The 16,164-nt window shown below is 38.8% G+C and overlaps 1 protein-coding gene across 1 annotated transcript in view; it reads right to left on the bottom strand.

Moving 5' to 3' along the window:
• ATF6 (activating transcription factor 6) overlaps nucleotides 1-16,164 on the bottom strand; it is a 259,261-nt gene that overhangs the window by 156,889 nt on the left and 86,208 nt on the right. The window contains exons 10-12 of the mRNA XM_049881061.1: nucleotides 6,082-6,213; nucleotides 1,814-1,927; nucleotides 419-518 (exon numbers count right to left, since the gene is read on the bottom strand). Of these exons, the coding sequence (XP_049737018.1) occupies nucleotides 419-518; nucleotides 1,814-1,927; nucleotides 6,082-6,213 (346 nt within the window). The remainder of the gene's footprint in view (nucleotides 1-418; nucleotides 519-1,813; nucleotides 1,928-6,081; nucleotides 6,214-16,164) is intronic.

The raw sequence follows: 16,164 nt of genomic DNA, 5'->3' as shown, positions 1-16,164 counted from the left end.
TATTGTATGATTTTCTCCCATTTTGTCATCTGATGTGATCTCCCTGTGTGTTATAAATCCTACCACTACAATGTAATGAGATGCATCTCTTTTGAGATACAGCAAAGAGGCCAGCGGAGAGACGGGGGGACCTCATACCACCAAGAAAGCAGTGCCAGGAGCAGAGTGCATCCTTTGGACCCAGGGTTCCTGTGTGGAGAAGCTCCTAGACCAAGGGAATATTGAAGATAAGGACCTTCCTCCAGAGCTGACAGAGAGAGAAAGCCTTTCCCTGGAGCTGGTGCTCTGAATTTGAACTCCTAGCCTACTAGACTGCGAGAGAATAAATTTCTCTTTGTTAAAGCCATCTACTTGTGGTACTTCTGTTATAGCAGCAATAGGTGACTAAGACAATTATCAAAGGCAAGTAGAAACATACCTGAAGGATACGGGTTTTCTGTTGATTATTTGTCATTCTTCTCGACTTGGTCCTTTCCACTTCGTGTCTATGAACCCAACCTCGAAGTTCATGATTTAACCTATAAAACAGCTTAATTAATCAAACATATTTCAAAGAAGTAAGTCTCATCCCTTACCTGGAAGTGAATTTAATCATATTCTGCAGGTTCCAAAGAAGACCCCAAGTAGCTGATGACTCAGTATTACTTTTGGATTTGAAAAAGCTAAGACAGTTAATATTAAAAGGTATCTTTAATAAGACATGCATAGTTATAGAATACTGTTGTTGTTAGGTGCCACTGAGTCAGTTCTGACTCATAGTGACCCTATGTATGACAAAACGAAACACTGCCTGGTCCTGCGCCATCCTCACATTCGTTGTTATGTTTGAGCCCATTGTTGTAGCCACTAAGTCAATCCATCTCGTTGAGGGTTTTTCTCATTTTCACTGACGCTTTACCCTACCAAACATGATGTCCTCCTCAATTATGAATGCAAAATTCAAAAACAAAACAAAACAAAAAAAACCATACCTAATAAACTGCCAAATATTAGCTGCAAAGATTTTTCCACAAAAAAGGTATTTCCAGTTTCTGCTCTTGGGCGTGTGCACACAAACATCTGAGATACTGGAGAGAATTTAAGTTATAGGACCCCTAACAACAACTGAATGCATGAAAGTCTTTGAAAAACACGGTCTTTTGGAAAAAGAAAAAGAATGAACTAAACTGCCAGGAAAAAATCAATGCACTACAATTCAAATTTTCCAACATTGAAAATAAAAAAAGGCTACTTCAAATATAACTGTCCTTTATTTTGCTTACCTTTCAGAGCAGTTGGGAAGACATAAGACTATGCCTATCAAAGCACAGGTGACTACTACCTACCATAAGAACATTGAGGCAGTTTTGGGGGTCAAGGTTAGGATCCAAAATCACAGGAAAAAATTCAAGGGTGAAAGTTGATAAAGAAGGGTACACTAATGGGAAAGTATCTCCAGAATCACATGTCTTCAAATTATCATCTTCCTAATTTGAGGAAAATGGCACCTTCTGCTATGAACGTTACCATCACCAACCCTAACAATTACCTTGAATTTTTATATTAATATTCTATAGTTTTCAAATATTAAAACATATTTAAATATGTAATGCTAATACCATTACTTGAAATAGACTCACTACCATCTCTACCAGGTTGGTGGGGAAACTGAATATACCTATATAATATACCTATATGATACACCTATGGTTCTCCAGCAAGTAATTCAGAGGCTTCTCTCAGCTACTTAGTCAATCTGAACAAATACTGTTCTAGTTCCAAAGCTAAACACAGGAACCCATTCAATATTCCTGCAATAATCTACAACACTCACCTGAGAGACTCTGTTGTGTTGATCAGGGGCTGACAAGGAGGTGGAGGAATATAGAGTAGTGGCTCCTCAGTGAGAACCATCAGGGCCTTGTCATTTGAAACAGAATGGTCGTACCTGAAATATACATGCACAAGTTTATTCCCTTGAGTCTTAAATTCCTAAGAAAAAGTTTGCTGCCAGAAACTCATTACTACTGTTCACTTTTCCTGGAAATAAAAATACAGTAAATAGAGCATACCCTGAAACAGAAGCAAATACATTAGAAAAGAAGAAAGTATAGACTACAGAGCACAGTCATTTTCCAGTTTTCTACAGAGAGATCATGGTAATTCACATCTATACAGCCACTGGCTATCAAGTAATTATTATGTACCAGACCTGGGGATACAATGATAATACATGGCCCCTGCCCTCAATGAACTCAGAGCAAGGTGTACACATGCTGCTGGAACACAGGATGTGACACAGTAATGGCGGAAGTTAGGAGAAAGACCACCTGTGATAGGAACGGCAGTATTTATCATGCAACCAGTTTTCGTTTATAATTCTGTTTTCATTTATAATTCCATGATAACAAAGCTGAATTATAACCTTTGAAAAGGTGTGGAGGTGAAAAGAAGCATAAAATATTTGTCAGGAGAAAAGTGAAAGAGCTGAAAAGCTGGATATAAATTTTAGAATTATGTGGCACCTAAATCACTAGGATAATGCTAGCAGGATATTATCCAGTTACTCCATTGGCATCAAAAAATACATGTTCCTAACCACCAAGCTAATTCATATCCTAGGGAATGAGGAATGCTGTGGTAGTAAACTAGCTGGAGGTAGAACAGGGAGAGGAACCTAGAGTTCCACTGTGGCTTTGTAAAATCTGAAATGTTAAAATAGAGATGTCAAGGAGACTATTGGATACATGATTTTGGAGACCCAGAAAAGAAGTCTGGACTGGAAACATAAATTTGAGAGTCAACAGGATATACAAATATGGATTATGTACTAAATTACAGATGAGGTCACCCAGGCAGAAAGAAAACAGAAAAGTTCACAGTACCAAATCTTGAGATTTGGATAGAACAGGTGCCCACAAAGAAGACTGCAAAGCAGCAGCCAGTGAGGCAGGATAAAAACTAAAAAATACAGTAACGCAAAAGGAGAATGTTTCAAGGACGGCGTGATCCATGCAGCCAAATGTTGAGAAGGTCAAGTAAGATTGGGACAAGTTTCCATTAAGTTCGGCAACGCTGAAATCACTGGCATACCTGATGAAAATAATTTTGGCAAAGGTGAAAACCAACTCCGAGGGAAAAATTAGAGATTTTTATGTATGCCACCACACACAGGGAAAAGAAGAAAGAACTGAGGGTTTATAGAGCATTCTTCCCTGCAACTTGGACCAGCAACTTTCCTGATGTCCTCTCTTCTGGCTATTAGGATTGTGTGAAGAAAACAGAGGTGCTGGTACACAGATAATGATGACATTCGGAAGCAGATCAGATTAAAATTAAGTGTTGAGGGGAAAGAAAAGGAAATCTCTCTTGTACTTGGTAATGTACACTTTTCTGAATACCTATAAGGAGAGGCTTCTTGCCATGTTAGAAAGTCAAGAACAAAGACTTGCCATATATGTATTATCTTAAAAATTGTGTCTGTATACTTAAAAATACAAACACTGTAGTCCCATCAGAAAAGTCCAAAACTGCTTTAGAAAATATATTTCTGATTTATGATTTTCTTTCCATGTGATAAACTCTAGTAATGACTTCTACACATTTGTGCTGACTGGCTTTGTTCTATCAGCCAAAAATACTCTTTGGGAAAGAAAAAAAAAAAAAATCTGATAGGAGGAACACCAGGGAAGAGACTGGGAGGAGATGAAGAAAAAAGGAAAGAGAAAATCTAAGCCAACGTGCAATCTGGAGACAATTAGACCCACACTAACCCTGAGAAGGTTAGAGTTCTTAGAATGCTTGCAAACCATTCTATGTCAATAGAAAACATTTCAGCCAATAAATCAGTACATTAAGGGCCAAGGCTACCAAGCTAGCATGAATGAGAATTCATGGAATAAAGACTGTTGCCTTATATGTAGGCTGACCACCCTTTCCCATTTACCCAAGATTTATGCCTGATGTCCTGACTTAACTATTACTAGGCACTACCTTTCATTCTTCAAAGCATTAGCTGATAAACTATATGGTCATCTTATTTATACATCACACAGTTTTCAGATTGAAAAAATATATGCAATTAATTATTAAACGACAGGTAAATACGGTATTATAAACTATGGGATTAGAATCAATTCCTTTTTTAATTGAACCAGTTCTTAAAATTCTCCTAAAAAATGAAACATGATATAAAACAAGTTGTATTAAAAATAAATACAGGTGTCATGGCTGAGCATAAATAATCCTAAAATTCAGTTCAAAGCAAATTCGTATTTGGTGCTTTCAAATGTTTCACAAACATTTTTCCATATCTTTTATTCAGTATTTATAATGATTAAAAACAGCATCGAATTAATGGAGTTCAAATCTCCCAAGTTGCTCAGTAATAATCTTAGGTACTTCAAGAGACTTGCATGGAGCCAAGAAGCTATAATCTTTTCTGTTTCTTACCAAGACCAGTAACTCAAATATGCACAGGCAACGCCGACTTGAGCGGGTGGGGGCCGGCAGCAGAGAGATGGCTTGCATCTCATGTGCTACTTTGAAAGCTGATAAAATTACAGCCTGAAATTCACGGAGACCTATGGCATGAACTAATATGATCAGAATACTATGCAGTAAGGTAAGTATGTTACCTTACTCTAATGTACACAAATAAGTGAAGGCTTCTGTTTTTTTAGTTAGTGCAAAATAAACTATACTCTTGTAAAAACAATACTCTTGTAAACAGATGTTACCTGAACTGTAACATCAAGTACCTAACAAAAAAACACTTGCTCTATCTTTTAGCAACAAGCTATGCATACCTAAGCCACACACTTACAACCCTCACAAGTCTAAAGGCTGTTAAATTTTAAATGTGACTTTTGATGGATTGCATGCGGAGAACAGAAGAACTCAAAGTTACGTAATACGCAGGGAAAGCCCGAACAAACTACTTAGGGAAATTACAGGCACTATTAAACTCTAGCGATATCAGGGAAACTGTTACATGATCACTGTCATTGCTCTTCCAGGACCATGGCATAACTTTGGCGCATAAAAAAGCAGAAACTTTACGTGTTTTCCAACATTATGACAGCTATCACGTCCTACATTGCATTATAGTTACTACCATATAATTCCTTGGATCGTCCACAGCACTGAACATAGTGCTTTATACACTGCAGATTCCTGAAAAAAAAAAAAATACCAGCCTTTTTTCTAGCACAGCAAGATGGAGATAAGGCTATAGGACTATGACAATAACAAGCCTACAGAACTAGGATAATAATTTCATTCAACAGTATGAGCGTAACAGGATAAAAATCACAAGAATGTCTCCCCTGTGGCCCCTGGCCTGTAAAACCTTAAGAGAGTTAAAAAAAAAATAATATACAAATCATTAATGACTTTCAAGCAATGTACAGTGTCATGGCTGCCACACTATGGACTCCCTTTGCCTTGTTAGTAAAGGACCTGGCTCCATTCAGATCTAATAAAAATTCTAAATAGCACAGGGAAAATATTTACCAAAAAGCATACAGCTTTGAAAACGTTCACTATGATCTTCTTTTAGTTACCGTAAGATAGAAATTGTATTTTTGTACAATTGTAAGTCTTTCGTTATTGATAAGCAATATGGAATTTACCAAGTCAGTATTAAGTTGTAACGGGGGAGGAAGATTCAGGAAAGCTCACAATAAATAAGTATAAGTCATTTTACCTAATGATTGCAAATAAGGTTAACCATATCAATCAATGGACAAAGTAGCAAATATTAAATACATTATATGTACAAACATAGGAAAAAGAAAATAACTATACTGAAGTATTTTATATACAATATAACATTTATATACTGTATGTGTTTCAACGTGTATATTAATGCATTCAATCTGAGATTTTAAAGGTCACATCTCTACAAGAATTCTAAAACTGGGAAAGGTTTCAAAATAAATGTATTCATAGGACTGATCTTAACAGTAAAATTTATTAACTGGCCTCAGTAACTTTTCTACTCCACTAGACAAAATTTCGCATGAAAGATTCAGATGTGAAATTACATAATTCTCTATTTTTATTTCATTACATCAATTAGACAGATATATGCCATCTAACCTGTAGCTGTTTTTCCTGATGATATCATCTGATGTGTCTTGCACCTCTTTAGCAGAAAATCCCAAAAGATGCCTCCTTTGATTTGCAGGCTTCACATCAGGATTCACTCTCCTGGAATCCTGCTCCAACATGCTGAAAATAAAAGATATGGGGCACTAATTAAAATAAGTTACACACATGCATGCTATATGTAGCTCTGAAGCAAATCAGAACGTCTCTATAGATCCATGTAACACAACAAGAATGCTAGGCATAGGAACAAGCCAAGCAGTGTATTGATGTGGTCAAATCCCTAGCCTGGTACTCTGGACATATCAAAAACAATTCTAAAAATAATTCTTATAGGTATAAAAGCACCTTATTTATAAACTTTCCTAAAAGGCAGTGTTATATATGTTTTAAAAACTCTATAATCACGTTATATATACATATAATATAGGAAATAAATATAATATACATTTAAACAAATTTTAAACTCAGATAATAACTGAAATAAGAAGTCTTCTTAGATGCTGCAAACTGATGTTTTCAATTTTAAACTCAGAATAACTGAAATAAAAAGTCCTCCTGAATGTTGCAAACTGATATTTTCAATGAGGGAATATTTGAAATGAGAATTACTTTCTTTGTCAACAGCCAAATTCATTAGCCTTTCACAATGCCAGAAGGCAGGCTATCAAATAAAGTCAACAAAAATTTATTTTAAAAATACTTCTACTTTTATACACACACCCGTGTTTATTGCAGCACTGTTTACAACTGCAACAAGATGGAAGCAACCAAGGTGCCCATCGACGGATGAATGGATAAATCAATTATGGTATATTCACACAATGGAATACTACACATCGATAAAGAACAGTGAGGAATCTGTGAAACATTTCATAACATAGAAGAATCCGGAAGACACTATGCTGAGTGAAATTAATCAGTTGCAAAGGACAAATATTGTATGAGACCACTATTATAAGAACTCAAGAAATAGTTTAAACAGAGAAGAAAATATTCTTTGATGAGAGTCGGGAGAGAGGGAGGGAGGGAGCGAGGGAACGAGGGTGGGGGCGAGGGAGGGAGAGGGGTATTCACTAATTAGATAGTAGACAAGAACTATTTTAGGTGAAGTGAAAGAGAACACACAATATAGGCGAGGTCAGCACAACTGGACTAAGCCAAAAGCAAGGCAGTTTCCTGAATAAACTGAACGCTTCGAAGGCCAGCGTAGCAGGGGCGGTGGTTTGGGGACCATGGTTTCAGGATACATCTAGGTCAACTGGCATAATAAAATGTATTAAGAAAACATTCCACATCCCACTCTGGAGAGTGGCATCTGGGGTCTTAAACCCTAGCACATGGCCATCTAAGATGCATCAATTGGTCTCAACCTACCTGGATCAAAGGAGAATGAAGAACATCAAAGACACAAGGTAATTATAAGCCCAACAGACAGAAAGGGCCACATAAAGCAGAGACTACATCAGCCTGAGGCCAGAAGAACTAGATGGTGCCTGGCTACAACCGATGACTGCCCTAACAGGGAACACAACAGAGAACTCCTGAGGGAGCAGGAGAGCAGTGGGATGCAGACCCCAAATTCTCGTAAAAAGACCAGACTTAATGGTCTGACTGAGACTAGAGGAATCCTGGCGGATATAGTGTCTGTGTGAGAGGGGAACGGACATAGATAAAAGATCCTAGAGTGATCAGTGCCATAATATGGGTTTCTGCAGCGTGCTGTGGAAGCATACAGCCGGGGTACTGTATCTTTACCGAGAGGATCATGAGGTCATCTTAACTATTTTATTCTTAGAAGTGATCCTGACAATAAAATTAACTGGCTTCAGTAACTTGTCTGTAGCAAATAAACTGGTAAAAAAGGAAGATGTGAGTGAGGGATGGCATTTCATGCAGGTAGGATAGCATATGAAAATGGACATAGGCATAAGACGGCGTGTTTTGTTTAGGGAAGTGCAAGGGAGAGGTGAAGTTAGAGAGGGTGCGTGGGCAGTTACATGCACATGTTAGCACACAGTGGGAAGGGGGTCATCTCAGAGATACAGGGAAAAGAGAGGAGACTATAACACACAAGGCTAGATGCTGGATGGCCTTGTATGTCACACTATCAATAGCTCTAATACTTTATTCTATAAAGGAAACAAAACTGGTATGCTCGTTCTTGTTTTAATTTTGGCTCCCACTTATTGTATCCCTTCCTATACCAGGGTCTTCCCTATGAGTCCCTAGTCTAATGGGGAATCTACCTTCTTTGTTTTAAAAATTGGTACTGTATTTATCTCCTATTTATTTAGTCTACTTACTGATGACCACTGCCAGAAAAACAGCAGATAACCAGAACAGTTCCTCTGTTTTCCTATTTCCTTGGCAGACCCCCTTAACAACACACATGGTCACTTGCCAAGTCAAAGCGACTGCTATGGCTTCTAGGAGCAGCTTCTACATGTTTCTGTCCTTGAATCCCACTGTCAACTAGCAATTAACACATTTTGTTAGCTCCTCTAAATTAGGATGCACCTTCGTCTTGCACAGGGGTTTTCAAAGTGTGGTGCCTGGACCAATCTCACCCCAGGCCTGCTTAACCAGAAACTGTGGGGCTGGAGCCTAACAATCTGTTTAACAAGCCATCCAGGTGAGTGTGATACATACCAACATTTGAAAAACACTGCTCTAAAAATGAATTCTGCTTTTCACAACCTCTTTCCTACCTTCAATTCTCTAAAACTTACATGGTTTTCACAGTGAATCCAAAAGAAGTAGAGAGTCTGGGAAGAGGGATGGGGGAGTTAGAGAGGAAGGAGGGATACAGAAATGCACAACAAAGAATGGCCATTTGTATGGTCTATGGGTGACATAAATTAAAATAGTTTTTTTCTGGGTCAGAATTATTAATACTTAAAGTTTTTAAAACCCCTTCTTATTGATCATTGTTATTTCAGTGATTTTACTGCCACTATGAAAACCAGCATTTCAATTCATAATTTATACCTGTGACAAGCAAATGCCCTGAATTCAACGATTGAGTTTAGTCTACTTCATCTGTACCTGGGTGGTGCTATAGCCATTTAGCAGCTACACTTGCTTAAAATCAGTTTTGATGTTAACTGGTTTGGCTCATAAGCAGTCACTGCTTTTCCCACTCTCCAGGCTGGTAATGATTATCATAGTGCAATGACAGCAACCCCTTACCTACAACGACTTTAGTAACTTTTACCTCTTTATAGTCAAATGATCTTCACAAGATTTCCATTACACAGAGCATAATACAGAGTATGGGGCAAAATTACTCACTGGCCCATAATACATTCTGAAAAGGTATTATATTAAGAAGTTTTGTAAAGAGTCTTTTTATAAAGTTTCATTTCTCTTTGGTGGTTGTTATTTGGCCTCCATCCCCTGTTGTTTCATTAGCTGCCATCAAATTGGCCGCCAGCTCATGGTGACCCCATGCACAAGGGAACTGGACTACTGGGGTGCAAACGGTTTTCGCTGGCTGATTTTCGGAAGTACAATCACCAGACCTTTGTTCCTACTCTTAGTCTGGAAGCTCCAATGAAACCTCTTCAGCATCACCGCAACACGTAAGCCCCCACTGACTGCCAAGCTGTAGCTGTGCTTTAGGGGCACTGGTAGGGAAGAGAACCCAGGTTTCCCACAGGAAGGCAAGACTTCTACCACTGAGCTACCACTGTCCTCTCCATACCTACCAATTGCTAATTTAAAAAAAAAAATTTTTTTTAATGAAATTTCTCTTAAGCTAAATTACAAATAAGCTGATTGTCCAATTCAGCTCAAAACAAAAAAAACTATAAATGATCAAAACCTTTGAAATGACCTACAAAAACTAATTTTAACAATCTGAATAACTGCAGATTTGTATTTCCCTTGTTTTTATTAATATTTGAAGACAATGAAAGTGCTTTATTTCACTGCCAGAATTCAAGATTGTCTTAGTATAACTGTGACACCACAAATATTAAGAGAGGAATCTGACAGTCCTTGCAGTGGCCAAATGTAGAAAAGAGTGTGAGAAAATCATGGTTGATATGAACTTTTAGATTCTTGGCATGAGTGTCTCTGTATCACTCAATGTCCTTTTTTGTTAATTAAAAAAAAAATTAAATTTCCAAGAGTGCAAAGACATGACTCAGAGTTACAGTAAGGGTTATTATTACAGTGATCATTTATAGTTCACAAAGCTGATAAAGACACCCTGGTGGCACTACAGTTAAGCGCTCAGCTGCTAACTGGTTCAAACCCAGCCAACAGTGCCACAGAAGAAAGAACTGAAGATCTGTTTCCTAGGAAACCCTCTGGGGGCAGTTTCACTCTGTCACACAGGGTGGTTATAAGTTGAAATCAACTTCATAGCACCTAATAACAACAACACAACAGCAACAATATTGATAAACCAATCTAACCTAACAATATTTATAACAATTAGCTTAAGTCAGGTTCTATTCAGTATTTTTAAATAAACTCATAAAAATTATGAAAACGGAAGTCTGTCTTTCTGATCGGAAACATGCTACTCCAAGAGAGACACAATAATTTTAAGCCACAAAATAATCATTACACCAATAAACCTTGCTTAGATGATGGGCCAATGGGCCTGAAAAGTATACATTAGTAAAACACAAATGATTTCAATTTCCCCCCAAAATCTGGATTTTCAGATACCCAATTTTCATACCAAGTGGCTGAACAAAAAACGGCACACTTCCAAGTCTATTCTATTCATTGCAAACCTGCTTTCTTATGGAACGAGTAGATCAACCTTAAATTCAAGCCATCTCAGCAGTAAGAATCCTAGTGTTTCTCATTCCCAAAGGAACTCCACATGCTACTGTTGCTCTATTGCTCTGGAAACTACACTTGCAAAACTGAAATTATTTTAAGCTGAAAGGAACATGGAGACGGTCAGGTCTTACTGTGGGAAAAAGCACAAAAGTCAGGCAATCTGGGTACAAGGTGTAACTCTGAGACACCCTGCTTGCTTAGGCTTGGGAAAGTTGGTGAATTTCTCTGAACCTCCAAATCACATGTAAAATAGGAAAGGTAACAAATATTTTATAAGGTTTTTCTAAGACTAAATGAAATGACAGATGTGAACATGGTTTATAAACAAAAAGCAGTGCTGTGTGTCCCAAAGATGACACAGAGCAGTTAAGCGGCACAGCTTGTTTTCCTGCCTGCCAGGACTGGGCTTTTCTCAACATACCAACCAGAGCAATCCTTTTAAAATCTAAGTCAGATGGGTGTGCCTCTCTTCTGCTCAAAACCTTCAGATGGCTCCTATCTACATCACAGTAAAAAGCAAAATCCTTACAATGACCAAGGCTTTATATCATTTGACCCCTCCTTCCATCTTATTTCCCTAACCAGTGGCATCACTGGGGTCGGGGGATGCCCCACCTGACACTGTCAGAGGGTGGGACACCAAAATAACCCCAGAGTCCACAGGTGAGCCTGCGCTGCTGAGCAAAGGGCTGCCAAGGCAGTGGCATCACCAGGGCTGGTATCGCCCTCCCCCATTACCCGCCAGTCAGGGTGCAGGCAACTAGGCCTCAATACCTGCCATTCGGCAGAGAAGAAGGTCTCTGCCTTAGCCAATAGCAGAGCAAAGGAGCTGTGGGAAGGCAGGGCCAGGCCAGGCTTCTCCACCCATGGGAGTGTGGGGGTGGGGTAACACCAATCCTAGTGATGCCACTGTCCCTAACACTATCTCCTACTATAGGGTCCCTATGAGTCGGAATGGACTCCATGGCAGCGGGTTTGAGTTTTTGTTTTGGTACTCTCCTTCTCCTCCTACTGCCCCGATAGCGCACTGCTTAAGAGCTAGGCTGCTAACCAAAAGACCGGCAGTTGGAATCCACCAGCCACTCCTTGGAAACCCTATGGGGCAGTTCTACTCTGTCCTATCGAGTCGCTAAGAGTCCGAATGGACTCCACAGCAGTGGGTTTTTTTGTTGTTTTTTTTTTTTTACTCTCCCCCATGTTCACTTTAGCTCCAGCCATACTGACATCCCTGCATTTCACGCAAAGCACGCTTCCAGGCCTTTATACTGGCTGTTCCCTCTGCCAGGAATGTGCTTCCCTCAGATATCCATATGGTTACCCTGTCCCCCTTCCTTTAAGCCTCGGCTCGAGTATCTGCTTTACAATGACCATCCTAAAGGCAGCCCCAATAACCACACTCACACTTCTAAAACTACCCTATTATACTTTACTCCTATATTCAAATCATTTACAATTGTATCATTCTACTGATTATTTTTATTATGTGTCTCTCCCCACTAAGATGTAAACTAGGGTTACAAGGAAACATTCCACTTTTCTTATTTTTTTAATAACATATAAATGAATTTTGTACACCATGCTGCCTCCTGTCAAGACAAAAATTAAGATCTTCATTTTAGGAAAAATAACCCACAACTCAAGAATGGCAAGTGGTGAATTTATTATTACACCGTCTCCAGGTCCCAGAACAGGAAATTACATTAATTTTCATTGCAACTGAGGCTAAAGAAGGAAAGAATGGGAGTTCTCAAGAGTTCTCCAAATCTTAAAAAAGTTTTTTACTTACTATATACTGAATGGCTAACAATTTGATGATTTTTACAGGCTAGTAATAACGGTGGATAATTTACTGGAGACAGAAAAGTGGCTGAGTGAAGAAATAGATCTTCAAGTCAAGATTAAGGAACCCTCTAAACAGCAGTTTTCAGAGCCAAGGATTACCAGATCCTGGGAAGAAATATGGACTTTACAATGGCAGTTTGTCAAGTGAGCCAATGTGTACAAGGAAACAACATGAAAGTTTTTCATACATTCAATAAACAATTATTAAGCAAGCATCATTCTCATAGGTGATGCTCATTCTTGAATAGCAGTGGAACATTGTCTGTTATACTGTGGGAAGATGACGAGCCTGTCATGTTGGAAGGCACTCAAAATTCCACCAGGGAAGAGGAAGAGCTGCCTCCTCAAAACAGAGCTGACAACCTCAATGATGTGGATGGGGTCAAGCTTTCAGGACCTTCATCTGCTGACATGGCACAACTCAAAATGAGAAGAAAGCTGCAAACATCCATTAATAATTGGAATGTGCAATGTACAAAGCATGAATCTAGGAAAACTCAAAAATGAAACAGAATGCATAAAGATCAATATCCTATGCATTAGTGAGCTTAATGGACTGATATTGGCCATTTTGAATTAGACAATCATGTGATCTACTATGCAAGGAGTGAAAATTGAAAAGGAATGGTGTTGCTGAAAGTGAAGAGGACTTGAAGCACTTACTAATGAAGATCAAAGACCACAGCCTTCAGTATGGATTACACCTCAACATAAAACAAAAATCCTCACAACTGGATCAATGAGCAATATCATGATAAACGGAGAAAAGATTGAAGTTGTCAAGGATTTCATTTTACTTGGATCCACAATCAACAGTCATGGAAGCGGCAGTCCAGAAATCAAAAGACACATTGCATTGGGCAAATCTGCTGCAAAAGACCTCTTTAAAGTGTTTAAAAGCAAAGGTTGCACTTTGAGGACTGAGGTACACCTGACCCAAGTCATGGTATTTTCAATCGCCTCATATGCATGGGAAAGCTGGACAATGAATAAGGAAGACCGAAGAAGAATTGATGCCTTTGAATTATGGTATTGGCAAAGAATATTGAATATACCATGGACTACCAGAAGAACAAACAAAGCTATCTTGGAAGCAGTACAGCCAGAATGCTCCTTGGAAGCAAGGATGATGAGATTTCATCTCACGTGTTTTGGACATGATGCTTGGTAAGGTAGAGGGTCAGTGAAAGAGAGGAAGATCCTCAGTGAGATGGACTGACACAGTGGCTGCAACAATGGGCTCGAGCACAGCAACGATTGTGAGGATGATACAGAATTGGGCAGTGTTGCATTCAGTTGTATATAGGGTTGCTATGAGTCGGAACCGTTATGACAGAACCCAGCAACAACGGCATTCTTGAAACCCAGTCGCTATCCAGTGAGGCAACCCAAGCAGCTTGTGGAGAGGACCACATGAAGAACTGAGAATCTCAGCCCACAACCTGGCTCGGGTCCCAGCTGAAAGCCAGCACTTGCTGGCCATGTGAGTAAGGCATTTTGAAAGTGGATCCTCCAACCAAAGCCACACCAGATGACACTCCATGAAGCAAAGAATAAGCTAGCTTTATTGAGCTCTGCCCAAATTACAGATTTTTTTTTTTTTTTAAGCAAAGTAAGTGACTGTTGTTGTTTTAAACCTTTAAGATTCTGTGTGGCCTGTTACACAGCAATAAATAACTGATACACTGTATTTATTAATCTTTGAAAAGTTTGTGTGCGAACAACTCTTTGGAATCGCTTCACTTGAAAAAGGCACTTCTTGATCTTTCTAAATACCAGAATAACATGGGTATAAATTTGAGTGCAATCTCTCTTCTGTTGTACTTGTCATCAAGAGAGTCGATTCATAAAACACCTTCCCCTTTCACAGCCATTTTTAACCTTCAAGGGGACAGGCAAATATACTGGATGAGAAGTCTGAACTCTTCTTTCTGCAAATGCCCACTTCTTTTTTTGTGTGTGTACTTTAAGTGAAAGTTTACAAATCACATCACTCTCTGATACAAAAATTTGTATACACCTTGCTATATACTCCTAGTTGCTCTCCCCCAATAAGACAGCACACTCCTCTCCACCCTGTATTTGCGTGTCCATTCAGCCAGCTCCTGTCCCCCTCTGCCTTCTCATCTCCCCTTCAGACAGGAGCTACCCAAATAGTCTCACGTGCCTACTTGAGCTAAGAAGCTCACTCCTCACCTGTATCATTTTCTGTCTTATAGTCCAGTCCAATCCCTGCCTGAAGAGTTGGCTTTGGGAATGGTTCCTGTCTTTGGCTAACAGAATGTCTGGGGACCATGATCTCTGGGGTCCTTCTAGTCTCAGTCTGACCATTAAGTCTGGTCTTTTAAGAGAATTTGAGGTCTGCAACCCACTGCCCTCCTGCTCCATCTGGGATTCTCTGTTGTGTTCCCTGCCAGGGCAGTCATTGGTTGCAGCCAGAAACATCCACTTCTTTCTCTCTGCCAGAGCGGCTGTTGCTCTATTAGTAGTTAAGACAAGGGCCCCAGAGGCAGACTGCCTGGATGTGAATTCTAGCTCTGCCACATAATTGCTGAGACTTCGGTTTCCTTGTCTGTAAAATGGTGATAAACAATACATACCTGAATGCATTAGGAAGAATAAATGAATTAATTTATACAAAGTGTTTAAGGCTAGTACTTGCCACAGAGCAACTGTTTAATAAAAGCTCAACATAACAAACACACAAAAACACTTACCTTTACCCTGTACGGATGGTATCAATATACAGCCAACCTAGATTATTCTAGAACTAATTATGCTCACCTTTTTAATTCATAGTCTTGTTTCCTGTTTTATTCTCACTTATTTCTCATTTATAAATTTACCAAAAGAATGGAAAGAAAAACAAAAGGAAATAATGCTGCCTTACTGAGAATTTTACTAAAAGGACTGAGATAAAAAGTCAAACTGGCATACGTTTTATCTGTACAGTCCTTAATTCTAGCTGCTCAGGTCATGGCTTGTGATAAACTGGCTGTGGACGTGATACACTAATGCCAACTTATGTTCAGAACACACAGATATCAATAAGTATAAATATACAGTATATACCCATAATCAATTCAACCACACTAGCCATAACTCAATTAAAAACAACCTGCAGAAGGACCCTTAAAACAAATATTTGAAATGATTAGTGAAATGACAAAACAGTCCAAATTTAGAGATTAAAAAAAGGGATCAATTGCAAACTGCCTAGAAACCTAAATGATACATAATAATTACATATACAGTATAGTTTTTCATACATTCAAAAGTTCCAAAGTTCTATGCCACCTTCATATTAGGCTAGACTATCACTTATTACACAGTAAAGTTGCTTATTCCTTTTATTATTTATGTTTTGCAGAACTTACATAGCATGATTCTGCCTGGATATACTAGGCACTGAAAAGGGTGGCTGAGAAA

Source organism: Elephas maximus, chromosome 3 (assembly GCF_024166365.1).
Source record: "Elephas maximus indicus isolate mEleMax1 chromosome 3, mEleMax1 primary haplotype, whole genome shotgun sequence".
NCBI lineage: Eukaryota > Metazoa > Chordata > Mammalia > Proboscidea > Elephantidae > Elephas > Elephas maximus.
This window is presented reverse-complemented; position numbering and strand designations above follow the sequence as displayed.